At 39.1% G+C, this 26,345-nt stretch overlaps 1 protein-coding gene across 1 annotated transcript in view; it reads left to right on the top strand.

Moving 5' to 3' along the window:
* Stk33 (serine/threonine kinase 33) overlaps nucleotides 1-26,345 on the top strand; it is a 69,930-nt gene that overhangs the window by 13,199 nt on the left and 30,386 nt on the right. Inside the window, exons 5-12 of the mRNA XM_036171465.1 lie at nucleotides 739-877; nucleotides 2,927-3,015; nucleotides 5,019-5,106; nucleotides 7,264-7,339; nucleotides 11,537-11,649; nucleotides 12,242-12,327; nucleotides 24,231-24,355; nucleotides 24,404-24,428. Of these exons, the coding sequence (XP_036027358.1) occupies nucleotides 739-877; nucleotides 2,927-3,015; nucleotides 5,019-5,106; nucleotides 7,264-7,339; nucleotides 11,537-11,649; nucleotides 12,242-12,327; nucleotides 24,231-24,355; nucleotides 24,404-24,428 (741 nt within the window). The remainder of the gene's footprint in view (nucleotides 1-738; nucleotides 878-2,926; nucleotides 3,016-5,018; nucleotides 5,107-7,263; nucleotides 7,340-11,536; nucleotides 11,650-12,241; nucleotides 12,328-24,230; nucleotides 24,356-24,403; nucleotides 24,429-26,345) is intronic.

Raw genomic sequence — 26,345 nt, 5'->3', positions numbered from 1 at the left:
GAGCTGTGCCATGTTGTCCACATAGACTGTAATGTTTACTCTTGAGTTTGGTCTTTATAGAAAAATTTTGCTGAGCCCTGCTGCACATTACTGTTGTAGTGTTGACCTAGAAATAAAAAATTGACATCATACAGCTTTTACCTCAAGACTCTGACTTAAACACCTTCAATGCCTTGTTTCATATGGGGCATGGGAATCCATAGTCTTGAGCATGCTATCCAAGGCTCTTTAGAAACTTGTTCCAACCTTTCCTGTTAGCTTCACCCTTCACCATCTTCTTCTTTACCCGACAGTCTCCATTACTGTTAACAGTGATCTGTGTGTTATTTTAATAGCTGCTCTGTTCCAGGCTTTAGGGGCTTTGCACACTGGCCACCAGCTCTGCCTGGTTTTCCTCCACCTTCCCTGCCAAGAAATCACTGCTCACACACTCAGTCTGAACTCTCCTTGATGAGCATTCTTTATGCAGAGGCAGCCTCTCTTCCATAGCCACATGGCATGTTGGGCTATTAGTATGTATCACATGATACTGTAACTATTGAACTTCCAGAAGTCAGCACTATGTCTCCTGCTCCTTCGTTCCTCTTGTATTCAGTATAATAGCTTGTATATGATAAGTAAAACAGTTTCACATGAGGAAATTAAGCTTGTGATCATACTTGTGATGTATAACATACACACGCACACATATAACTTCATAACTTTCTCTTATTCTGACTTTTAAATCTGTAATGTCAGAAAATGTATCTTGTGATGGAACTTTGTGAGGATGGAGAACTCAAGGAAGTCCTGGATAAAAAAGGGTACTTCTCAGAGAACGAGACAAGGTTGATAATTCAGCGTCTTGCATCAGCCATCGCATATCTCCATGACAATGGTAAGAAGAGTACTGTAAGCCTCACCATCTCCATAAATGAAGATATCACTGTTGTTTGTTTAAGTGGGATGGGCTTTAGGACTCATAATCACATTGGTAGAACTTGGTAATGTAAGTGAATAACAAGTACATTTTCCATATTTTTCTTTTAGTTGTATTTATAGACATTTTAATTAGCAACAATGCAGGCATATAATTACACTGTATATGGAAGAGCAAACAGTCATAATCATTCTTATTCTAGAAGTTTAAAATGTGGCTAATATGATCAAAATCAAAGTAGATAAAGTGAATTTTCTTAAAATATTTTTATGTGAATATTATTAAAAATGTACCTGTCCTAGCCCTGTAAAACAATACACTTTAGTTTTAGAGCAGTTTGGGTTCAAAACAGACGGAACAGAAGTTTCCAGCGTCCACTCTGGTGCCACATGTGCAGAGTGACTCACATTATAGTCCCCTAAAACCTGCAGTTTACATTAGGATTCATTATTGGTATTTTTTTTTTTTTTCCAGAGCTGAGGACTGAACCCAGGGCCTTGTGCTTGCTAGGCAAGCGCTCTACCACTGAGCTAAATCCCCAGCCCTATTGGTATTTTTTATTCTGTTGGTTTTGACAAATGTATAGTAACATTACCCACTAAGGCATCATTTGGAGTAATTTGCCAACCTACATTTAAAAGGAACTCTACTTATTCCAAAGCTTTACTGACTCCAGTGTTTCTGCTGCTACTTTGTCCCTGAGGTTCTTAGGTGTGACTTTAGAAATTCTCATTTTAGGTGAGAAAATACTTGCTCCACAAAGGTCAGTGACAGGTTTTGGGATCTCGGTTTCCTCAGCATCTACTGTATTGTGCTCAGCCCCAGAGTTATAAAGATGAAAAACTAAGGCCTCTGCCCCTCAAGTAGCTTAGGCTAGTAGATGGAGTACAGGAAACAGCTTGTAACCCAGTGTGGCAATTTCTTACTGGAGAGTTGTGTGAAGTGCAGGGAGCTCAAGCGTGTGTCAGAATTAGACCTGAGGAGGGCAGGCTCGGACCGGACCAGAGAATGGTTCAGGTGAGGAAAGGCTTGCAGAGGCTGAAGGCCACACCTGTGTCAGTTCTCCCTTGTCTAGAGAGACACTTGTTTTCAGTATAGTTCTATAAAAACATCACTTTTGAGGGGTGAGATTTTAAAAATTATTCTACAAATGATGAGAATAACTAAGATAAAAATGTGGGGTGTTAGGGAGATTTGCCTCTGCCAAGGATAAAAAACATCACAAAAATATGTTAATTAAAACGGTATGGTATTTATGTAAGTAGAGTCAGGTGGAGTACCAGAATCAGTAAGAAGTCCAAAGATGGAGCCTGGGGCTATATGAGAACTGTAAGTGATCAGCTGCACTGCTGGTCCAGGTCTACTTCATCTTCGTCTCCCTAGAAGTTACTCACTTAGCTTCCCACGGCTTAAGACGTGTCTGCTGTGGATGTGAGTCAGTTATTTGTGGAGGAGTGTTTGATACATTATTTGAATTTGAATGCACATAGAAATCTCACCTCAACTCTGACCTGTTCAACTGGAGGTTGGTGTCCCAAGATATGTTTTTTTAATTTTAACATATGAACAGTATGAAATATATGTTGATATTTTAGAAAAACACACTGAAATACAGTTTATGCACACATAGTCAAGTTACAATGTGTTAAAATGGTTGTGTTGACAGTAACGTTATACAGAGGCTCAACCCCCTATTTAGAGACCCAAGGATACAGAAAACCTTTCCTGGCCTGTGTTGTGACCCAGGCTGCCTTTGTTCTCCTGGGAACATGTAGCCTCAGACAGCTCTGCTTCCACACTCACCAAGCTGAAAGGTTAGGTTGTCACAACAGGGAGCACACAGAGATGAGAAAATGGCTTCTGATAGCGATGTGGAGAAGAGGGATGTAAGTAAAAACAGAACAGGACAGAATTACACTCAGCCTTCGCTCATACTTTATTTATCTGTCCTGCTTCTGTCCTCTCTGTCCTTCTGTTACTCACTTTGCTTGTCTATTTTCCTGGTAGATATAGTGCACAGAGATCTAAAGCTGGAAAACATAATGGTTAAAAGCAGCTTCATGGATGATAACAATGAAATGAACTTAAACATAAAGGTAAGAGCCTAGAAATATTACTCAATATTTGCCTGAAAACGACCAGCAGCAAAGTAGCTACAGACATCTTAGACACATTTTGGTGACTTTTAAGTCTAAGCCATTTGTGCTAAGAAGTAAAAAATTCACAAATGAAGTTGTAATGATAAAAATAATTTTACAAGCTAAGTGATGCTACTGAATGTGTTTTTCAAAGTACATATTCTCTTGGATAGTTCTAAATCATTAGCTAATAGCAAGCAAACAGATGCTCTGAATTCTAATTAATTTCAAAATTATGTCTGGTAATTTGATGTAAATGTGTTACAGATTTAGAGAAAAACACACCTTGGCTGTGCTTTTGATACTAAATTAATGCTACAGTCTGTATTTCTCATTGAAATTTTTCCTGGGTATTAATATTTATGTCTTAACCACAATTAATGTGCCAAGTGTTTATTCTTGAAGATTTTATTCAAATTAAGTGTTTCTTAATGTCAAATAAATGATAGAATACATTATTTATTACTTAGCACTTTAATAGTGGCTGCTTTCAAAATGTGTGCAAGTGTTAACTTTAGAATCAAATGTGTCTGTGAGTTGCTGTTGCAGAATCTGAACCATATGCAGCAGAAACAGACTCAGCAACACTACTGATACCCCTCAGTGAATGTTCTTCATAGCCCACTGTAAAGTCCATGCATTCTCCTGACTTTAGGCATTTTATTCTTTGTTGGAATGTGGAGGAGTATCTGCAACAGAATATGCTCAGTTAACCTGTGGTAAACAAGAGACTCAGTGCTCTCCAAATAATGGAACTGGATCATGAAGGCTTTTATATGCTTTGATTCTGTAGAGATGCTGTGTGGAGAAAGATAGATATTATGCTTCAAGTGGGAGATTTATGGAAACTCCTGGAGTAATTGATTCAAGGCATGTTGATGTATACTTGTACTCCCAGCACAGGAGAGGCTGAAACAGAAGGATTGCCATGAGTTTAAGGCAAGCCAGGCTACATAATGAGTTTTAGGTTGGCCTGGGCTGCAGAGTGAGACCCTGTCTCAAAGAAAACAAAAACAAAAACAAAGATGGGTTTGATAACATCATATATTAATTAAGAACATTTCCTTACACTTTGTAAGGTACTGCTAGTTTTGCATTTAGTGTGTGTAAAGAACCTACGCTTTGTATGATCCATAAATTTGCCTTTGTTTCTGCTTTGGGTCCAAGGACATTCCATTTTGAGAGACAACCAAGGGTACAAGCCAAATATTTAGTAACTCAAAGTGTAATTACCAAGCTTTAGAATAGAGCAGGAGACTAAAGCTGCCGCAAAAGGCCTTCAGGCCGTCTGTGACCAGGCCATGGTGGAGTGGGCCTTTTTCTCCTAGTTAATTTGCTTCATTTTAAATAGTGTAGCAATTGTTTTAATTAGCATACTTGATACTCACAAAGGAAATAATAGTAATGAAAAACAAGTATTTACTAGTTATACATGTTAAAAAGAGTCTTAGTAAGTGTTGATAAGGATAACTATTTGTTTGTTTGTTTTTTGAGATAACATTTCTCTGTGTAGCTTTGGAGCCTTTCCTGGAACTCACTCTGTAGCCTAGGCTGGCCTTGAACTCCCAGAGATCTGCCTGCCTCTGCCTCCCGAGTGCTGGGATTAAAGGCGTGTGCTACCACCACCCATCTAAGGATAACTATTTTTACTTAAACAGTGCCTTCACTGGACCACAACTCCAGTATCAGAAAAATAGATAACACATTCCAAGGCTAGGCTGTATTTTGCAATGAAGGAACTTATAAAAAGTTTACCAAGAAGAATTAACAAAAGGCATGAACAGTCAACATCCTGGATTCTCTCTACAGAGTTTTTCTGCATCAAGAGAGGATGGGCGAAGAGGGAAAGTCAATCTTTGTTAGTAATCCAAGGAAAAGCTGGTCCCCCGAGAAGTGAGGATTAAATGCAGTTCCAGTGGGTGGAAGCCCCTGGGTGACTGAGCCTGTGTGTCTGCTCTCAGGTGACTGATTTTGGCTTGGCGGTTAGGAAGCATGGTTCCAGGAGTGAAAGCATGATGCAGACCACGTGTGGCACTCCTATCTATATGGGTAAGTGAGAAGACTTGAAAAAGTTAGGACACCTGAAGGTGTGCATATTTAGATCATCACCATGCCAATGAGTCCACAGCACTCATTACCCTGTCTGTCTCCGACATCTCCCGCTCACATCCCAGTGATTCCCAGTGCTTTCCATCACCTAACTCAGCTGTGCTTGAGTCAAACAGTGTGCATGTGTGTCTTCTGTTCTGCAGCACGATTTTGCTACTTTATGCTTGTTGTATCAGTAGTTTATCTGTTTTTATTGCTGAAAAGTATACTTCGTTCATTGCTTTTCTTTTTGCCTACTTGATGCATAAAGTTTTTAAATTGTTTTCTCTTCCTTGGGAAAAGGCTACTTTAGATTCTGTTCATATCCTCCCATTGGCAAAAGACATCTGGTCTGTAGTTACATGGGGAAAATATATCCAGGCGCCCTGAGTCTTATGCCTGCTTATTAGTTGTCTACACTGATAACAAGTGAGAGAACAAGAGGGAAGACAGATGGTTTGCAGAGCTTTGCTGACTTCCTAAATGGCTCCTTGGCATAGATATTCCGGCTTCTGCCTCCCGAGGGCTGGGATGGCTGTGCAAGTAGAAATGCCCCTGATAATTAGGAAGACTCGGGGAAAGTGGAGGCCAGGAGTCCCAGTCCCTGCTGGGTGGTGCAGCAGTGAGGCAGCCTTCACTGAATCTCACCTCAGAATTTGCCCTCGTGACAGACTGTTCCATGGAACAACTTTCACTTTGCTGGCTCTGTATTTAAAGTTTTACATGCAGTTAAAGACTGCAAGCACACACAATAATTGCAAAAAGAGGAATGTTGTCAATTTCAATTATTTGGAGACAGATTATTCAATTTGTGAAGCATTATAGCTTAGCTTTTTCTCATTCTCCTGTGTATCTTTTGGCTTCTTTTTGTTGCTTTTCTATTCCTTTAGTCATAGAGAGTGGGGAAAACAAAATCCATTTGTTTTTAGTAGTTGTTATGAGAGAGAGAGGGAGAGGAGAGAGAGGTGTGTGTGTGTGTGTGTGTGTGTGTGTGTGTGTGTGTGTGTGTGTGTGTGTGACACTTGAGCATGCGCACACACCTGTGAGGGCACACATGCAAATGGACAGTGTGTTAGCGGAGAAGACTTGGAGTGCTTTTTCCATAAGCACACAACTTTCCCGTAGGAAGCACTGCAGTGTGCAACTGCAGGCAAGTCTCCACATTTTCCACCTCCATTGACAGAGGGCATCAGACCTGCGTGACTGGCTGATAAGATTCTGAACACAATTATTATGCAGAAACACCTTGTCAACTTAATGTTCTTTTGAAATCTATAATGTATCTTATTTTTGTGTTTGTGACTGTGTTTTCTTTAAAGAAAGATATCCATTTGTAAAAGTAAAGTAGATCTATTCCTCAGTATCATATTGGCTTTTTTAAAAGCCAGCCACTATAAAGCAAAACCCTAAAACCGCATCTTTAAAGCATGTGCCATCTTAAGGTTAAAGGCACAGTGCTGCTTTGAGAGGCTGTTTGAAGGGACCCTGTTGTGACAATCAGAGAGCACGGAATTGAGTCACACATGCTTGGAACCTCATCCTGCACTGGGACTCATTGATGTTTTGACCCAGTCTGATGTGAGCGTGCTTTCTATCTCAGTTTTCTTATCTAGGAAATGTGGGAAATTTTATATATATATTCTGTCATAATAGTGTTATAATATAATATTATATTATCATTATTATACTGAAGTGATTCATAACCACAATACTAGCTTTTCTATGAATTCAGACTTGTAAATATTTGCCTTTATTTAAATAATATTTTCTTAAGTTGTGTGTTTCCTTCTATTTGGGGGAAAGTCTATGATATTATTGTCTTCTAACTACAAAACCTTTGTAAAATCACTTTATCATTTCACAGGAATAAAGAACTGCACATTTAGCCTTGCAGTTTATGCCATTGTCCCATTAGGGACTAATTGATAGGAAGGAGGATTTGGTGACATCAGTTGGAAGGCCTGTACATTATTCATTCAGCATCTGCTGTTGGCTCTCTTTTCCCCCTCCGGAGGAATAAATTACAACACATCAGCACATTTTTCATGCTTTGTATTTAAGCAATTAAAAGTCATTTATTGTATTATTAATATTATTTTATTTCTGCTTACTTGTCAGCCCCCGAGGTTATCAATGCCCATGAGTACAGCCAGCAGTGTGACATCTGGAGCATAGGTGTCATAATGTACCTTTTGTAAGTAGCCGATGGAATGTCCAGTGTAAATAAAAGGGAGGTCTCTGATGTAGATTGACATAGATTTTAAATTAAAACTAAACAATGTATTTTTAAAGGTGTCATTTAAAACCCAAATCAGGATGCTGCCCTGAGTGCTTTCTCACTAGTTTTCAGGATCATCTCCTAAGTATTTATTTAATGCTGTACATTCACAACGTTCAGTTTTGCTTTGCACTGATCTACAAATGTAAGAGTGTCCCACAAAACCCAAGCTAAGTGGAAATCTGTCCTTCCTGATGCCCTGCCGCAGCTTAGAGCTTCACCTGTAACCCATCAGGAATAGGGAAGTAGGGCCACCTAGCCTTAGAGCTTCCCACATGTACAGGCACGGTTAGGGCAAGGTTGCTTCAGGATTTAGAGAGTGTTTTGTATTTCCCAGTTCCCTGGGCACTGTGAAAGCCTCAGGAATTCTTGCTCTTCCTTCCCTCTTGCTCTGATGATTAATCAAATCCTAAATCCTGGACCATTTACCTGTGAAGTGTTCTCACCTATTCCCGGTGAGAACCTAGTCTTCTCTCTTTGGCCTTGTCATTTCAGGATCTTTCTGGTTGTCTTTCCTGCTTCTCTTCCTCCTCCACTTTACCTGCTCTTTACACTGCTCACGGAATGTTGTCTGCATCATACTCCTTCTGGACTAAAGCCCTCTAGATCATCTGACATGGTGTGACTTAGCAGATCACTCACAACCTCACTCTAGCTCTCTTTTCCAGGCGTGGACTGCCTATGTGTTTTCATGTACCTGCCTTTCTCTGTGATGGCTCTAGGCTACTCTTTATTACTCACGTTCTGCATTGCATGTTGTGTGTATGATTTATGTGTGCATGCGCAAATGTGTGTGCCATGAGTGCTTACCCTTTTCTTCTCTGTGAACTTTTCTTGTAGGTTGTTTTCCTAACTCTTATCTTACCACAGAAGATATATATATATATATTTATTACGTATAAATTTTTCTGCATTTCACAGAGGATTTAAGGCATCATTTAAAAAATCATACAAAATATAACACTCATATAAAAATAATATGGCTGGGATGTTAGTTAGTAAAATGCCTGCCCAGCATGCTGGAGTTGCTGGTTTGATCCCCAGCACTGCATATACCAGGTGTGGTGGTTCATGCCTACAACTTCAGCACTAGGGAAATGGAGGCAGGGGATCAGATCTTAAAGGTCACCCTTGGCTACATAGTCTGCTCCTGGCTACATGAGACTGTCTCAATATGACAATAACAGTACTAATATAGAAATATTTAAGCAGTAAGTTTTGTTTGTACATGTGTACCTTTAATAGCACTCACTATTTTTGGTTTTTTGAGACAGGGTTTCTTTGTGTAACAGCCTTGGCTGCCCTGAAACTCACTTTGTAGACCAGGCTGCCCTCAAACTCATGGAGATCTGCCTGCCTTTGCCTCCCAAGTGCTGGGACTATAGGCATGCACCTCAACCTCCCAGTTAATAACAACACTTTAAAAAACCAAATTACATGGTAATATTAAAATATTCTATTTATCATATCTATTTTCTTTGTTTTAAGTTCTGTGAAAGTCAGTTCAAATTATTCATCTTTGCATCCCTGGCATCCGATACAACAGACAGCCCATATTCAGTGCACAATTCACTTGTTAAATTGAATTAAGTGAATTTTTAAGGGGTGTTCTGAAAAGTTAGTAACCATTGTTTTGTCTTTCAATGACTCTGAACACTTTAATGTCAATGCAACATTAGTTTTATGGTCATGTTGGAGATTTTGCTGTGCACTACCTCTTCCATATCATGTCTAAATACTAACATCACTGTAGTTCCATCTTCACAGTTGTGTGAAATGGGATACACAGGCAGTAGAAGCCAGATGCTGTGACTGTGGCTGTAACTGGGCTGGTCCACATGTGTCAATGCTTAGACAGCATAAAGTATGAATGGATTCATAAAGCTTTGTGCCGATTAGAATCATGGGGCAAAAATCCTGAGTTTAGTCTTTAATTAACATGTAACTATTTAAATAAATCTTTTATACTCTTAAGACTGCCTTCCACAGTCCATATTAATCTGCATAATGAATCATCTACACAATCCATATGGTGTTTGCTACTCTTTGAATTTGCTGTTAAGCAAGTGTATTACATACCTTTCATTTTTTCCTCTTTCTTAAGTATCTAATTTGAACGTTTCTGCTCCAGAGTGTGGTTGCACATCATTGTAATGGCATCTTCCTTTCTTCACAAAAGATTCTCACTTAGCTCACCAGTGCCTACCCATTAATCTGTTTGAGCCTTGTGGCACTAGAAATGATTCTCTCCACCCTGAGCACAGTGCCTTCTCCATGAGGCCTTCTTCCTTGTTTACCAGTTAACTCAGATTCCTTTCTACTTAGCTGAACAATGAAACATACTTTCTGAAGGTGAAATTAACATGAATAAATGCTCTCTATGGTTCCTATCCTCTGCTGGTATGGTCCTGATTCCTATGAATGCTGCAGAAAACAATAGGAAGCTTTAAGAGGCATTTTTCATGTCATGGATTCCCTTTTCTGGACGTGCTAGGAAATTGCTGTCATAAAGTTCCATATGCTGCTGATTGACCAACCATTAGATACATTTTGCGTAAATAAAATTGCAAAGGACAGAAAAAAGTGGAAAATTTTAAATGTAGCCCTTAAGCTATAGTCGCTTGCAGAGGCTGCTAAGAGATCGGGGGCCATGCATATCACTGCTTGATAACAGGCGCAATGAGCTGGGCCTTAGCCAGCCTGAGCTTGTTATAATAGATAGTAAGTGTCCATACAGCCATTTTCCTGGTTGTTTTCTGTTTGCGTTCTATAGCTTTTAAAATCCCATTTTAAAACTAAGCAATAGTAAGCCAAGTAAGAAGAAAGAAGTGTCAGACGAGCTTGAGAAGTAGAAAGTAGTAAAGTAAGAATTTGTAGGACAGCATGACAAATCCTGATCCCTAACAAGAAGCTCCTGCAGGAGAAGCTCTCTGCTCCAGACTGTGTCCTTGACTCTTGGTTCCTTCATTGTCATTGTCATTGTCATAAAATACCAAATTTTAGCTTGGTCAGAAAATGTTCACAATTGGATTTTTAAAATAAAACTGAAGAAAGTCAGGAAAAATATAAAATGTGAAAGATTTAGGCTTTATTATACTGACTGCACCTTGGCAAGTATAATGGGATAATGCCATTTTGTTTTTAGTAAAGGTGAAAGGTCTATGCCTGAGAGTTGACGGGCCAAGCTGACTTTGCTGTGTCACCTTCTGCCTGGGTCTCCCTGGTCACACCTGCTGGTTGTCTTTAGATGTTGGGGTTGTTGTTGATGATATGTTAACATTTACTGAGAATGTATGTACCTTGAGGCACCGAACTCAACTCGGAAGTATACTGTTATAGTTCTGGCCTGGATCAGCTAATGACTCAGCTTGGTTGGCTTGCCCCAAGCTCTGCTAAAAAGAAGCCAACACAATAGTCCTTGTGTTATTGATGCAAGAAGGCCCATGCTTGCTTTACCCATGGTGCTTGGGCTGTACTGCTGTTGGCTTTGTGTTTAACCAGCATCTGCCCTTTCTCACTGATGATTTTCGTCCTGACCTTCCTTTGAATACTATTGTGGAAGACACAATTGTGCCTGTTTTAATCCCTTTCGGCTTTGGCTCAGGACCTACAGAAATTCCCAGGGGTATTCTTTGGTTTTATTTTTATTTTATTGTTACCATTACTAACAGTTGATATATTATTTACCACAGACAAAACTCTTGCCTGGACATTAAACTCTTACGAGTGTTGGCAGTCTCCGATAGCCCTTTTTGAGCTCCCAGAATCCAGTGTACAGTATAGATTTTAAGTGGTGACCTCCCTCTGCTCAGGCCACTGTCACTCTGCACTCAACCCTCGCACACCTTCCTGCACTGTAACCCTTAATCCTAGTGTCTCCCCCGACAGAAGCTTGGGGCATTTGCAGGTCTGAGCGCACTGACCTATGCACTGAGATGAGACCAGCACTGAGCTGGGCGGCCCCATTGCTTCCACTCTCCAGCCAGAGAGGCACCTTCTCTTCTTCCGTCTGTTACTTACCTGCAAAGCATCACTGCTTCCAAGTCCTGCAGAAAGTTAATCTTTAGTGATCTTATGTTGAAAACATTTGAACAAATGACTGCCTTTGTTTAGACTGTGTGGAGAGCCACCCTTTTTGGCAAACTCAGAAGAAAAGCTCTTTGAATTGATAAAAAAGGGAGAGCTACGATTTGAACATCCAATCTGGGATTCCATAAGTGATTCTGGTGAGTATGGATTTGTTGTTATTTACTAAAGCAAACAATTAATATAAGGAAATGGCCACTAATAAAACCTTTGTAAATCTCTGGTTAATCATAAAATCTACTTTAGAATTAAGGGATATTTGCTTGTGGAAATAGTGATACCTTCACTGTGATTGTTGATGGTCCATGCTTCCAGAAACAAAACAAAAGAAAAAAAACACCAATTAAAAATTAAAGTGGAGACTTGCTGTGTGCCCAACTCTCACTGGAAATCACTCATCTGGGTAATCCAGTGACAGAAATTACTTCTGTCTATTTAGGCTTATGCATTGATGATCCTCGGCATCCTTTGTGTTATGCAACCATAGCCTAAATAAATGGGAAATGAGTAGTTTTTGTTTTGATTTGTTTTTGTTAGTGGTTTTGGGGGTGTCTCTCTCTGAGTTGTCTCAATTTTTTGGCTGTCTCAAATGTGTGTACTCGAACAACCCTCCTGCCTCAGCCTCTCAAGTAGCTGGGGCTACCAGGCTGTGCCACCATGTGCAGCCAATGTGTGACATTAACTAAGGTTATGAGAAATAAAATTTCAAAGTTTTCTCCCCTTTATTTGCAGCAAAACATGTTTTGAAACAACTTATGAAAGTAGATCCTGCTCACAGAATCACAGCTAAGGAACTTCTAGATAACCAATGGTTGACAGTAAGTTATGATACTCCCTTTTAGAAAACTTTTTTTTCTGACATCACGCATTTTACATGGTCTTGTAGTCTTGAAACAGTCACTTAGTTGCATCTTCTGACAAGTTAAAAAGGAGCAGTGAGTCTGGACACATTTCTGAAACGGGCAGTTCTAAATGGTTATGCCTCTCACCACCTCTGCTTGCATGTATTTAGAGACATTCAAATGAACTTTGCTCTTGTCACAGAGGCTTCATGGCCAGTAGAAGGGAACTGAGAAATGTCTTATGAGACCAATGCCGAGTGAGGCAGTCCGGACAGGTTCCAGATGTAAAACTCTAGAACTAGTTATAGCTCACTCAGCTCTTTGAGTCCAGAGATTCTTTGGGGGGGGCTTGGAAAACATGTTTCCAAATGCTTTATTACCTAGGCTGAAATATTTAGTCTGTTTATTTGTGTGTTGCTATCCACCATTAGACTTCAGACCTTGGTGCAGACACTTTGGCCTCTGCATTCCTCCACAAGAACAGGACCCAGTCACAGCTGGAACTTGGGCAATCTTTAGCTGGAAACACTGCTATCTAGCTAGGTGTGTGTTTATTGCCCAGTTTCTGTGTTAGTCACCATTGACATCTAATGAGATGTGAAGGAAGCATGTGGTCTTCTCTTAAATGGAGTAGGCATGGTGTTCTTCATGCCTTTCTTCTTTCTTGGTGACTTGGAATACAATGGCTAGTGATTGAGTAGCCATGCTGGACAACAAAGCAGAATTACAAACTCAGGTTGGTAAACAACAATAAAATACAGGGCACCAGGGCTTATAGCAATACAATAAAGTCACCATGCCAATTCATTCCAAAAAATTTTTGTTTTACAAGAAAGTAAATTTCTCTTATCTCTAGAGCACTTTGGAATATGCAAGCAAGCCTAATCCTAGTTATTACAATTTTCAATAAGCAGTGAATTACTGAATAGTGAGTGATTTCTTTTGAGTGCACAATTCACTGTCATTAGGTCCATAGAGGTTACAAGAGAAGTCCAAGACTTGACATTAGAAGTTATTAGCATTATATGAGCTCATTATTGACAGTATTCACTAAAAATTAAATATACATTTATCTAGACACTGTCTTAGATACCAAGGACACAAATACAATACATTTGAAATGAAAATTATTTGTGTAATTATATTTTTAAAGTCATTCCAGGCATTATGTGGGCAATGACTTAAAGAAAGAGAATTTGGTAAATATTGAGATGTCATTTCTGAGAGCTGGTGGCAGTTTAGATATGATAGTAACAACAGAAACAAAGAAAAACACATGTGAGATACAGGATTTAGAAGTGTGAATGAAAAGGCTGTGGATATAGCTCAGCAGTAGGGTTTGTTTGCTCTTGAGCACTGGAGAAAAAGAAAGAGAGAGATGGCAGAGGGGTGAGGAAATGGGAACCAGAAATGAATGATGAATTGCATGAATAACAAAGACATGGTAGAAATACTGAATGAAATCTAGATTTTGCATCCATTGGTTGAACAGTGGTTCCATTTATGGAGATGCAGACAGCTATGGAAGAGTAGGGTCTCTCTATAGGATATGGGTGGTGAGTCAAAAGCTCTGAATTAGGTGTGGTAAGTTTAAAATGCCATGTGACAGCAAAGTAGATGTGTCAAATAGAGAAGTAGATATAGGTCTGAAACTGGAATTATAAACTGGAGAATCATGAGTACACAGATGCCATGTAAAACCACCAGGCTTAAGAGATAAATTAATTAAAAATCATGGAAAGACAGAAGAGGTCTCACAACATGCTTTTAACACTACAACATCTAGAAGAGACCCAGATAAATTTAGATGCCATAAATATATTGTGGTATCAGTTTTAAAAATCTCTAATTTTCTTTTTACAATTTTGGACCATTTCTTTGAATAACAATGCTTTTTCTTTAAGGCTATAACATAGTTTTCTCTCAGGAATGTAGTATATCTGCCCTCCTCTGTAACTATTTTGATCTCTTCTAGGATTCTGTGCTGTAATTATTTCTGGCCTAGCAGCGAGATCACTGTAAAAAGTATGGAGTAGATCTGTAGTAGAGGAAAATGAAAAGTTGTAAAACAGATGGCGTGCTTTAGAAATTTGTCTTTTCAGCATCACACAACATTCGGGTTTGGCCATTTAATTATTTGTTTTCTAATTAGTACAGCTTTATTTCTGGCTTTGGTCATTTTTCCAGAAGTCTCCATTTTCAAGTCTCTAACATTTGTCTCTCTGAAGTCTTTGCCAAATGGATAAAAAGTGACAGATATTGTGTACTATATTGGACTCTCCTAAGTTCAGTGTATGAAATTTAGAATGCTGGCATTTGACAAGCTTCTGAAAGGCATGACTCGTCTCTCCTCAACACTTGAAGTCTCCCTTCCTGTAATTCCTGTACTCTGTTTGAAATAGTCTAAAGTGAGCAAGATGACTCCCTCAGAGCCTTGCCGCTTTGTATCAGAGCCTGCTTTTCTCAATACCTAATGCTTGGTAACATTTTCTTTTCAAAGAGCTTTATTGGACAAAAATGTCTCTAGTTTAGCCTATGTATTGTGCATTTTGAAGCATGGTAGCTATCTTAAAAGTATTCCAAGAAAGAGATTTTTTTTTTCTCTATACATTTAAGTGAACAGAATTTCAAATAAACACTAAGTACTGCCATGGCTTCAAAAGCTGAATGGCAGATGTGAAGAAAAGCAGCTGAGATACCAGCAGCAGGGCAGGGTTTGAAGAGACCTCCTCTGGCTGGGGATACACTGCTACTTTCTGCCCACAGCTTCCTCTTCCTCTTTCCTATCATCATCAGGTCAGGAGATGGGCACTTCTTACTAGGCCTTGTGGGTGACCTCTCACTTTCTTCAAGTCCCTAGGTCACAGGCAAACATTAAGAATTTACATTTTTAAAACTCATCTCTGAGGAATTTCTTTTGACCTCCTCTTACATTTTGAGACGACTGGCATAAAGAGAATGTATATTAGGAAAATTATGTTTCTTCTGTGGCTTGTAAAAAGGCAGCTTCTAGTTCTGGGCTTTACTAGAATTTTTCATACATGGGTAAATTGTTCAACATGTTTTTAAGTACATGCCCTTACATCACAGACCCACTAGCAGCCCCTCCCTCCCCTAGAAACCAGGCCCAGTCCCCCTGTGGCTCTCTCTCAGTCTCTGGAATGCAGAGTTGGTAAACAAGGATGCTGTGCTATGGCCTTGCAGTCTCCCCCTCCTGCAGCTACAGGATAAGTCTGTGGTCCTATGTAGTTCTGCCCCTGTGCCCTTAACTTGTGTAGGCCAGCCTAGATCATGAAGCTTGTCCACACCTCTACCCCCTGAAAATAGAGGAATCAGAAACTCCCTTTGTTCTTTGGAACTAAAGGATATGTCTGTCCCTTTAGGCCCCTGTCACACTACACATGGTGGTGTTTCTTCTAATGCATCTCCTCTTGAAGAGAAGACTGTTTTCAAGGCCTCATTGTGCTGCCTCTGGTCCTGACGCTCTGTCTCTTCTAATGTTCTCCCACTGGACCATGTCTGACAATGGTTGTGAGGCCCTTTCTTACAAAAGTTCACCCTCATGGGTCATTATGTGTCAGCTCCTTACTATATAAACTTTCTTTTCTTTCTTCACCACTAGCACTTACCACATGTCAGGCTCAGCTAGATAATGAAAATGTAGTATAAATAAAAGGCATGGTTTCTGACATGAGGAACTTTCAATCTAGTAAAGAAAGCAAGTCGTTCATAACTTGCAATGCAAGAAAGAAGACACAGGGAATTTTAAGTGGTCAGAAGTAGAGGGATAGGTGTTATGGAGCCAGGAAATTCAATGTGAAGGACAAATAAAATGCTGAAGGACATAAATGGGAAAGGAAACCAGGGAAGAAAAGAGAGCTGTGAAGGGATTTAATCCCAGATCAAAGAGTTTTACCTTCACTCTGTAGTGAAGAGCAATTGTGTGTGAGGCCTACTTGCCAAGGTGGCTTATTTTAAATGAATCAACATCCAATTAAATATTGACCCATGATCTTAACAAGTATCATTTGACCTTACATTTTCAGGAACTGTCAGGATACAGAGATGAACAACACAATCTCTCCTATAAGCCGTTGCCCATGAGTTGAAGTATGCAATTTGCTCTGAGGCCACACTCTGCAGAGGCACTGGTGACCACGGTTCAGGGCCAGTTCCTGGGTAGTCTCCTCCATTGTGCAAACAGGGCCCTTGTTCATTAATTTACAAATTGTTATCCAAGTTTTAGCCATTAGCTTTTGACCTTTAGCCTTGATAGACACACCCATAAGAGGATGGAAGTGTTATAGCACCTAACTAATTGTGGGCTATTTTTTTCCTATATATTTTTATCCTAAACATTTTAGATTCCTTCTGCCATTCTACTACACAGTTTCTCTTGAATTCTAAATTATCTTATCCATACATATGCATGCATATATGAATATGTTGTTGCATCCCTAATTAATGAAACTTTCAATAAAATTATGTTAGGAAGAGGCACATGAACTAGGACACAAGACTTAATTAGTATTCAGTATTATTGATACATACTGAAAAATGAAACAGATATTTATTGAATAACTGCTGTATACTGAAGGGGACCTGTGGGCCAGTCTCTGCCTGTGGGTTCTCCACAGTCTAATAAAGGATTTAAAGCAAGACACAGGCAGATCTTGTAAGGAGGAATCATATATCCTACTGGTCAGCAGTAGTATGCAATGAGAATAACTGGGGTAGTATTTTAAGTTCATCAAGGGAAAAATAACTTTAAACCTAAAATTTTATATCTATCCAAATGGTCATTGACATGAAAAGAAATAGTGAAAGTATTTTTAAATAAGCAAGACCTCAGAGAGTCCAGCACAGAGGTCCACACTTAGCACACTTGATGGAAATGTTAAAAGGAGCTGAATGTACAGGTGTCTTTGTATACCTTGTGTAAGGGTTATTGGTGTCTTAAGCAAAACAAGAAACAATGCCAAAGAAAAGAAAATATGCTCATAATAATCCAGAATTCAAAGTTCAGATAATATGAGTATCATCTAAACATTAGGAGCACTGGGGAGGGAGTGAAGACATGGACTCTTACAAAGCTGAAAAAGAAGACTACATAGATATTGGAGTTTAAAGTCCTGAAGGGTTAAAAGGAGACACATGGTGGAACAGTTGAAATAATCAACTCAGATGATAGGAGCATGTCCAAATTTAGAGATAATTATAAACAAATTGATTTAAATGCCCATTTTAAGATATAGTCTTGAATTGAATTTTTTAAATTTAGCTACTTATAAGAAACACATTTGTTTTAATCTTTTACTTAATTTGTTCTTTGACTATTCCATACATGTGTGTAGGTAATTCATTCTGATTTCCTTAACTTAAAATTTCAGAGGAAAAAAACCTAACAGAGTAAACCAAGATAAAATAATTGGAAAAGAGTGAAAACGAGCCAAGGATGCAAAGCAGAACAGAGCCTGGCAAGGGCAATCTTTTAAAGGATAAGAAAAATAGAGAAACTATTAAGAAGTTTATTTATTTTATTTGTATGAGTGTTTTTCCTGCATGTATATCTGTGTGAGGGTGGCTCACATCCCTCTGTAACTCTAGTTCCAGGGGATATAACACCCTCTTCTGGCTTCCTGAGGCATTATAAGCATGTGGTACACATACATACAAGTGGGCAAACAGTTACATACATAAAATAAAATAAATAAATCTTTAATTAAAAGTATTTTTCTTACAGATTTGTAGTTCTATGTGTATTCTGATTATGAACCCTTTGTCATCTATATATAAGTACACACAAATGCAGATATGTGTATATAATTTCCCCCTTGTCTATTATGTATCTCTTCTACTTCTTACTGCTGTCTTTGGAGAATAATTATAACATTGGTAAAAATTCCATGCATAATTTTTTCTTGTATAGTTAATAGTCTTTATGTCCTGCCCAGTAATTTTCTAGCCCCTGCCCCAAGATCATGAAGACAATCTCCTATGTTTCCTCCAGAAGCTTTTCTAGTTTTAGCCTCACATTTAGATCTTTGCTGCATCATGAAGTACTTTTCACATGTGTTGTAATGTAGGAGTCAAGGTTCATGATTATCCATGATAAAAATATACAATGGTCTTGACAATGTCATTCTGAATGAAAAAAAAAATCCAAGGCCTGATGCTCATTTTATCAAGTTAGAACAGCTAAAGAAAAATTCTGCTTTGAATACACATAGGTATCATTAAAATATAAACAAGATATCAAGGAAATGGCAGTCCCCTCAGGAAGACAGGGTAGAGGAAAATCAAGTAGATGGATGCAATTTAGTATCCATTTTCCACTTGTATAGTAGAAATGCATTACATTATAAATGAGTGAATAAATGAAAGTCAATCTTTGGCTGGATTAATGATAAAAATGCATTTTGAGCCACAAGGATGTAAATGCTGTTCCAGTGCACCCAAAGCCCAGGGAAAGGTATTTAGAATCATATAATAAAATAAATCACAAAAATGATTCTGAATGTTCTACCTTCTAAGAATTTAATTAGGTCTTTCTTCATTTTTTCGTTGGAAGCAAAGACATAAAGCATCCCACTTCTAAAAGATTTTCCACCAAGTCATTAGGTTCATTTGTTTCCTGAACACCAACACAGAAACTTTGAACTGTCCTTGGTACTTCAGGGATTAAATATACATATAAAGTATTATATATATATATATATACATATATATATACATATGTAAATAATTATATATAATATATAATTATAATACATTAGATATATAAAGTATGTATATACATACATACACACACATATATAAAGTAATAATGAAAATGGTGAGAACTATGCCTTCTTTTTCTTGTGAAGTGGAAGAAACTGACTTAAGGGGAAAAGCATGAAGAGGATTATTACAAATCCTTGCTCAAGCAGATCAAGGGTCCTGAAACTGATTCCTCAAGCCATCTCTGCCCACACATCCCTTGGAAAGCCTTCTGTACAGCCAGGTGTGTGCACACCCCAGTTTGAAGAGTATTAGTTTGAAGTATATTCAGTTTGAAGGCTCAGTTTTTCCTCTTAACTAGAAACTCTCGGCTGACAGTTGGAGGTGCACCTCTGTAATACAGTACTTTCCCAGGCTCCTACCTCCTGAAGACTAGGAGTACCAACACCAGCCTCATCCACTCATTTGCTGCTACACTCATGAGAAGTCAATAGGCTGAATGTTTTCAACATGAAGCAGCACACTGCTGCTTACCTTAGGGGCCCCAGTTACCATCCAGGCCATCAGGGTGATGGGTCATTTAGTGGTTGTGTGGCTCTCTACAGTTTACACATGCTTCCTCCTGCTGCTTACATTGCTAATTAGTTCTATGGAATTCATGGGATCGTCCATGGTAAATGGTTTAAATAGTGAACAGAACAGGAAAACTAACATTCTACCCTCTTCCTTCATGTTACACAAACAGGTTCATAGTCTATAAACTACTCTTTTTCACTTAGTATATATTGGGAAGATTCTCTTAAGGAAAAGTACAATGTTGTATCTCAAACTATGGATGTTCTATTATTTTGTAAAATTCTCCCTAGATATATTAAATATGTGAATTGTTTTAGATATTTCCTGTTAAAATAATTGGCTCAACAAATGTTCTCGTAAATATAGTTTTGTGCATTATGTTAGCATATCCATAAAGTAAATTCTGAATGTTGGAATCGCTGGTCAGAGAGACTATATGTTACACATTTTGATAGGCTATCAATAATTTACATACTATAGGAAGGAGGTAAATATGACTCCTTGGGTCTGGAGAGAGGACTCAGCAGTTAAGAATGACTATACAGCCCCCACATTGGGCAACTCACAGCCACCTCTGTAACTCTAGCTCCCAGAACTCCAGTACCCTCTTCTAGACTCTGCTGGACTCTGGAAACCTGAGCGCGTGCGCGCACGCGCGCGCGCACACACACACACACACACACACACACACACACACACCAAAAATAAATCTTTAAAGAAAGAAATAGAATTTGACTATACCTTCATGAATGCAGGTTATCACATTTTAATTTATTCACATTGCTGTATAAAAATCAGCACCTTGGTTTTTAGATTGGGCTTTATTAATTTTGCGAAGTTGAGTGTCCTTTTATATACTTTTAATAAAGTGTTCCATTTTTTTGTTGGAACCAATGGAAATATCCTAGCTGTTTTCAAAAGTAGAGACTGATGATAAGCTAAAGTTCCAGTGTTCTTCAGCTCTGCCAGGTTTTTTTTCTGGGGTTTTACTCTCCCTCACATGTTTAGTTCATGAAAAAAACTTATTAAGCATGTATTATTTACAGAATAATGACAGGCATGCTTGGAAACTCAGACTTTGTTAGATGAGAAAAATATCACTAAGTCTCCATTTGTGGGGCTATCCACTAAGGCAAAGACTCAGTCTTAGCATTTGACTCTTGCTTCTCCGTGAGTACACACCCCTGCCTAATTTTTCCATACTAAAACATGTTAGCCTCAACTACCTGTTGGCTATGCAGTGGAAATGCTCTAACCAAAAAGGCCTCTACTTGGGGCAGCCTCCAGTTATCAAATGGTCACTGCTGCCTTGGAAGTGAAGAGTTCAGTGTCTGACCCAGATTCAGCCAGCAAAGGGAGTTCCAAGGCTAGTGTCCTTGTGCTGACATGCCGTCTAGTGCCTGCTGGCAGTTCTAGCCCGTTTTTGTTTGTTTCTGTAGTTGGTTAGTTCATTTATAATTTGTTAGACTGAAAGGCTCATAGCTATAGGCTATTACTTACTGGGTAGTCCAAGTATCAGATGCAATTTCTCCTTCAACTGCTAACAAGCAGGAAGTGGGTAGCCTATGAGTGGGTTTTAGACATGGACAACATGGACTCCACTTTCCAGTGTAGCAGAGTCTAAGCTTGCTAGCACAAGTGAGTACAGTAAGCCAAGAGTTAACTTTCTAAGTGGTGGTGGAATGTTTGTGATAATTCTGTTTTAGATCCCTTTCTCTTCCTCACAATCTCTTTGAGTACAATGGCACTCTCACCACACAGTGTTAGCTACTGAGCTCTTGGGTAGGCTTATAGATGATCCTGGACACTTAAAGGTTGCTAGAGATACAGGCTTAAGATAACATAGGCAATTCTTACTCTACATGATAATGCAAGAATGTAAAATGGCAGCAGAGGGTGATACTCTGCAAAAATTATCTTAATAATTAAGAAAAATCTATGTCCAAACATCTCTGTTAAAACCCTAAATATGAAAACTCTCTGCTCATTGTAGACATATGTAAAGGTGAAATAAATTCAGGCCAATGTTCATGTAGCACATGAAATAGGAAGGCAGCGAGATTGGTGGTGTTGTTGCTGTTGGTAAACATTCACCAAGATTAGTTTTTGTAGTCCTACCTTCTTGCCCTAGCAGTGACTTTATGGAGTTAGGGTCAGTGTTGTGTCTGGCAAACTTGCCCACTGTCTGCCCATTTTGATCTGCTTCCAGCATTGTATTATTGTGCCTTCTATGTCATGAGACACCTCTGAGAGTTCTTTGCAGGCACCCTTCCTCAGCAGTATTTCCATCCTTTCTGGTACACCCCCTTCACTTGTCAAATTTGCCTATACTACTTCCTTTGACTGTATGCAAATGAGGGAGTGTCAGGGTCCCCATTTCAAACTATTTCTTCTGTTATTCCACTCGGTTTGATTCAAATTTTACTCCTAGTATCAACATCTTCTTGTCTTTGCTGCACTTTTATCTTTGTTGACTAATTAATTCCTTGGAGAGAAGGCAATGCATGGATGAACTGACCATCAGATACTTAGTATCCAGGAACCAATACACTTTGAAAGAATGGCCCAGCTGGTCATTGATCATAATGGGCACCTGTTTGGTGTGAGCTGCAAAGCCAGAAGTGAGGTTTGCAATTTTTATAATAATGTTTAACATAGCACAGCATGTGAAGTTTGAGCTGTGTTCTTGAGGGACTGATGCTGTTAGTTAAATCATGATAACTAAATATATGCTTATCAGGACTTTGCAAAGAGTGCTGTAATAAACTGCTGTCATATTGTGCATATCACATATGGACCCCACTGTGACTATCATTTGGGCATAGTCATGTGTAGACAGGCTTATCTTGCTAAGGTGTCTTAGAGGTGACTTGCAGGTGCAGCATTTCCTTTGTTCTCCCTACCTAGATAGGCTGCATGTCCTGTGATAAAGAATGACTTCTAAGTCCCAGTGCTTAGCATCTTCCATTGAAAATTGCCTGGCATGAGTAAGAGTTGCTGCATTCTTAGTCAGGGATCTGACTATGAGAGGCTCCAGATCTTTGTAGGTACCTAGTAGGAACTGGGAGCATGATGGACTATGTAGGAACTCCCAAAATGTATCACCTAAAAGTGATATATTTATTCTGACAAAGTCAGAGATCCTTCAAAGAGGGTAGAAATGTGAAATCCACAGTATTCAAGAGTTAACTTGGGGACATTTATGTGAATAGGACTGAGGTTACAGACTCAATGCAAAATGTCAGATTGTATCTTTGCTAATGAGAGAATTAAACTGAGCCCAAGATGTATATATCCAAAGTCTAGGAGACTGAGTACTGTGAATTCTGACAGAAGTCAGGATGAAGCTGAGAAGTTGCAAGCCTTGGAGATCAGGATTCAGATCAATGAGCTCTGAGGTGATCAAGCATTTTAGATGGATCTAGTCTCCCATGGCTGCTGCCTTAGGCCTGTGTATGCTCCCAGTTCCAGGACACCTAATGACTTTTAAATTGGGCCTTGAAGGCAGTGTAGGCCATGGTTGTCAGAAATGGGCCATGGTTGTCAGAAAGGGATGATAAATTAGGGGGCAGAGGAGAAATGAGTACAGCCAGTATAGAGTATTCAGATGCTAGGGGAAGGGGAAGGGCAGAACAGAAGAGCTTGGGACTCAGTCTCCTAATGATCTCTGGTTATTACCAGTCTGTTCTTGATGCTGATCTATATTTAACCATGACTATATTAAACTCAATAAATCCTCCACAGTGTATTCAGATGGCTGCCCTTAATGTGCTCAGTCTTGTAGTTTTCTGTGTCCTTACTGTGTAACACTTAAATCTACCTATGTACAAAGACTACTTAGAATTGCTGCATACCTGTGGTCTCATTTTAACCTAAAGGTGATCCAAACATACTGTCCAAATGTTCTCTAACATCTGGAATTAGGATAAAAAATATATTTAAGTCAAGCAGGAGCCATTTGAGCTTACATCTGTGTGTCTTGGCACATTAGATGGGATATTTGGAAAATAGTGTATAATGGCCAAGTTTGATTTGATATGGTCATAGCTGGGATAAAAACAGCACACTGAGTCAATTATAGTCAAATGGCCACATTATATAGAAATATTCCAGGCAAGAGCTTTCAAATTCATGATCTATATTCTTTGACATACTGTTTACCTAAGTACCTGAGTGTGGGTGTTTTTCCTAGACATTTGGTGTTGTGTAGACTCACCCTCAGTGTTGGACCCCTAGCTTTTGGGTAGTGTCTTACCAGTTTCCTAAGAACAGTGCAAAGGAGGTCTTGGCTGCCACAGAATTGTCATGTTATAACCTTGGCACCAGCAGGCTACATTTATTCCTTTATGACTTGAGAGTGGTTTCCTCTAACCCTGTCCACATCATAAGTGATGCCATGTGGTAGTTAGCCACTGTAGAATAGGGAGTGTGCTCCAACAGACACCAGAGTTTTGCTACTTGCTCAGCTTTATAATTTTTCTGTATAACAATTGCTGATTTGGGGAGAATATATTAGTAAGATGTTTAAGAACCTTTCAATTATCTGAACTGTTTATAACACAAACATTTGTTTTTAATATTAGGGCAATACATTTTCTTCAGTGAGACCAACCAATGTATTAGAAATGATGAAAGAATGGAAAAATAACCCAGAAAGTGATGAGGACACCAAGACAGATGAGAAGACTAAGCGTCCTGAGACAGGAAAGTTGAAAAGTAGCCAAATGAGGGAAAAGGTCCTCGATGTCAATGATAGTCCAGTTGCAAAGACAACAAAACAGGTAGGAAGAACCACCGTGGCAGGCTCCACTGCTCAGCACTGTCACGCACTGGGGACCTCTTTTGCGGATCCATCATTTCACTGTTAGTTGGTAACAAAGGCCTGCATTATTCAGCAGGTGAGGTCCTTCTGCCTTCTAAGCCATGTGATTTAGCAGCAGGGTCTCATATTTAGGATCAGGGTCTATTCAGAGTGTGGCTGCTGACTTTTCTCTGTGAAAGAATGCATGCAGATTGAGCTTCCCTAATCTGAACATCCAGAAATTTGAGATGAAGGACACTCAGTCTGTACTAAGTACTATAGGCTTTGGGGCCCTATTAGCCTCTGTCATAACTACTCAGCTCTGATGGTACAGCCTGGACACTGCCGCAGATAGCAACGAGTGAACATGACTTCATTCCAGCTAAGCCTTTTCTGATGAAACAGATGGTATGCCAGATTTGACCCATGGCTCCAAATTAATAAGTTTTGTACTCTATCCAGCTATAGAATTTAAAATTGGTTTATTCATTATATGCAAAATGAATTATTACATTATACAGTTATTTGTGTACTGTTTCATTAAAAACCCAAGTTATATAGATTTGTTGTATTACCTGATTAGATCTGAACAGTTTCATGTCTGTGGAAACAGTTTTGTTAGCATTTTGATTCTAGATTATAGTCTGTTAACTGGATATCCAGATGGTTTGCCCAGACAACCCCGTGCCTATTTTTTATATATGTTAGTATAAGTTTTTTCTGTTTGGGTTCTCTCTCCTCTGTCTGTTTCCTAGCTCTTACTTAAACTCTGCATCCTGTGCTCAAGATAGTCTAGATTTCTGAATTGGTTGTTGCTTTCTAGTTCCCTGTAGCAGCAGATAGGCAGAGCACAAGGGGGACTGTCTGGGCGAGCTCTGACCCATGCCCAGGAATGTGCAGTCCTGCTGGCCCCACTCCTAGCCAAGATTCCTGACAGAATCTTGCAAAAGGGGCCTGGGAGAGTGACCTCCTGGCTGGGAAGTTCTGTGTCTGCTGGACAGTAAATGCAGGATAAGAAGCTTAACATAGAGACTTAGATTGTGTGAAAAAAAAAAATCACACTTTTACAATACTGTAAACATAGCTTATTGATTCCCTTCCTGTCTCATCTGACAACAACTCCTGTGTTGCTTACCACAATGTGTATTTTATATTCTCCTTAAAAATTACATCCTAAAACTCATGTTTACATTTCTTTTTGTTGAACACAGTTTGAAGATTTTCTGTTGGCTGACATAGTAGCATATACATACACATAATTATATATATATACACCCATATATATAGTATGTGTGCATGTGTATATAATACATATACACATGCTCCTATATGTACACATATACAAATATACACACTGCACAGATGTTCTGTGGTGTGGGGTTGTATCTGTGTTTATCGGTGAATGTGACATAGACTTCCTATGTGGGTCAAAGGCACTCCATCTCCTTCTCATTGCTCTGTCATGCTTTCTTCTCTGTCCCAGACCGCCTGCAAATCACAAGCTAATGTGTGTGATCTGTTCTGCTCTTGGCTACTTCAGCTAAGGAAGAAAGGGATTAGAATGTGAATGTTGTCATCTATGCCAGGACTTTAGTCATTTTAGCAAGAACAGCTGTTCTGCACTCAGGGCTCACTTCAATGAGCAAGGGCTGGGCCACAGTAGCAGCCGCCCAGGATGGATAGAGAGCTTGCTGGTTGCAGGGCTTCAGTAGCTGCAATGTGCACAGCATTTTGCCTTCAGTGTCTTCTAAGGAACTTTCCCTTGCTTAGGCTAGTCTGTGATATCTTGGGAGGAATTTAACACGGGATTTTTTTCTGAAGTTTGTTGCCCTTTAAAAGAGACAGATTTCTCATGTATTTCATTGACTTTTGCAAGTAATTATACTATTTTCCTAAT

Source organism: Onychomys torridus, chromosome 1 (assembly GCF_903995425.1).
Source record: "Onychomys torridus chromosome 1, mOncTor1.1, whole genome shotgun sequence".
NCBI classification, from domain to species: Eukaryota; Metazoa; Chordata; class Mammalia; order Rodentia; family Cricetidae; genus Onychomys; species Onychomys torridus.
The sequence above is the reverse complement of the archived record's forward strand: the minus strand, read 5'-3'. Positions and strand labels throughout refer to the sequence as shown.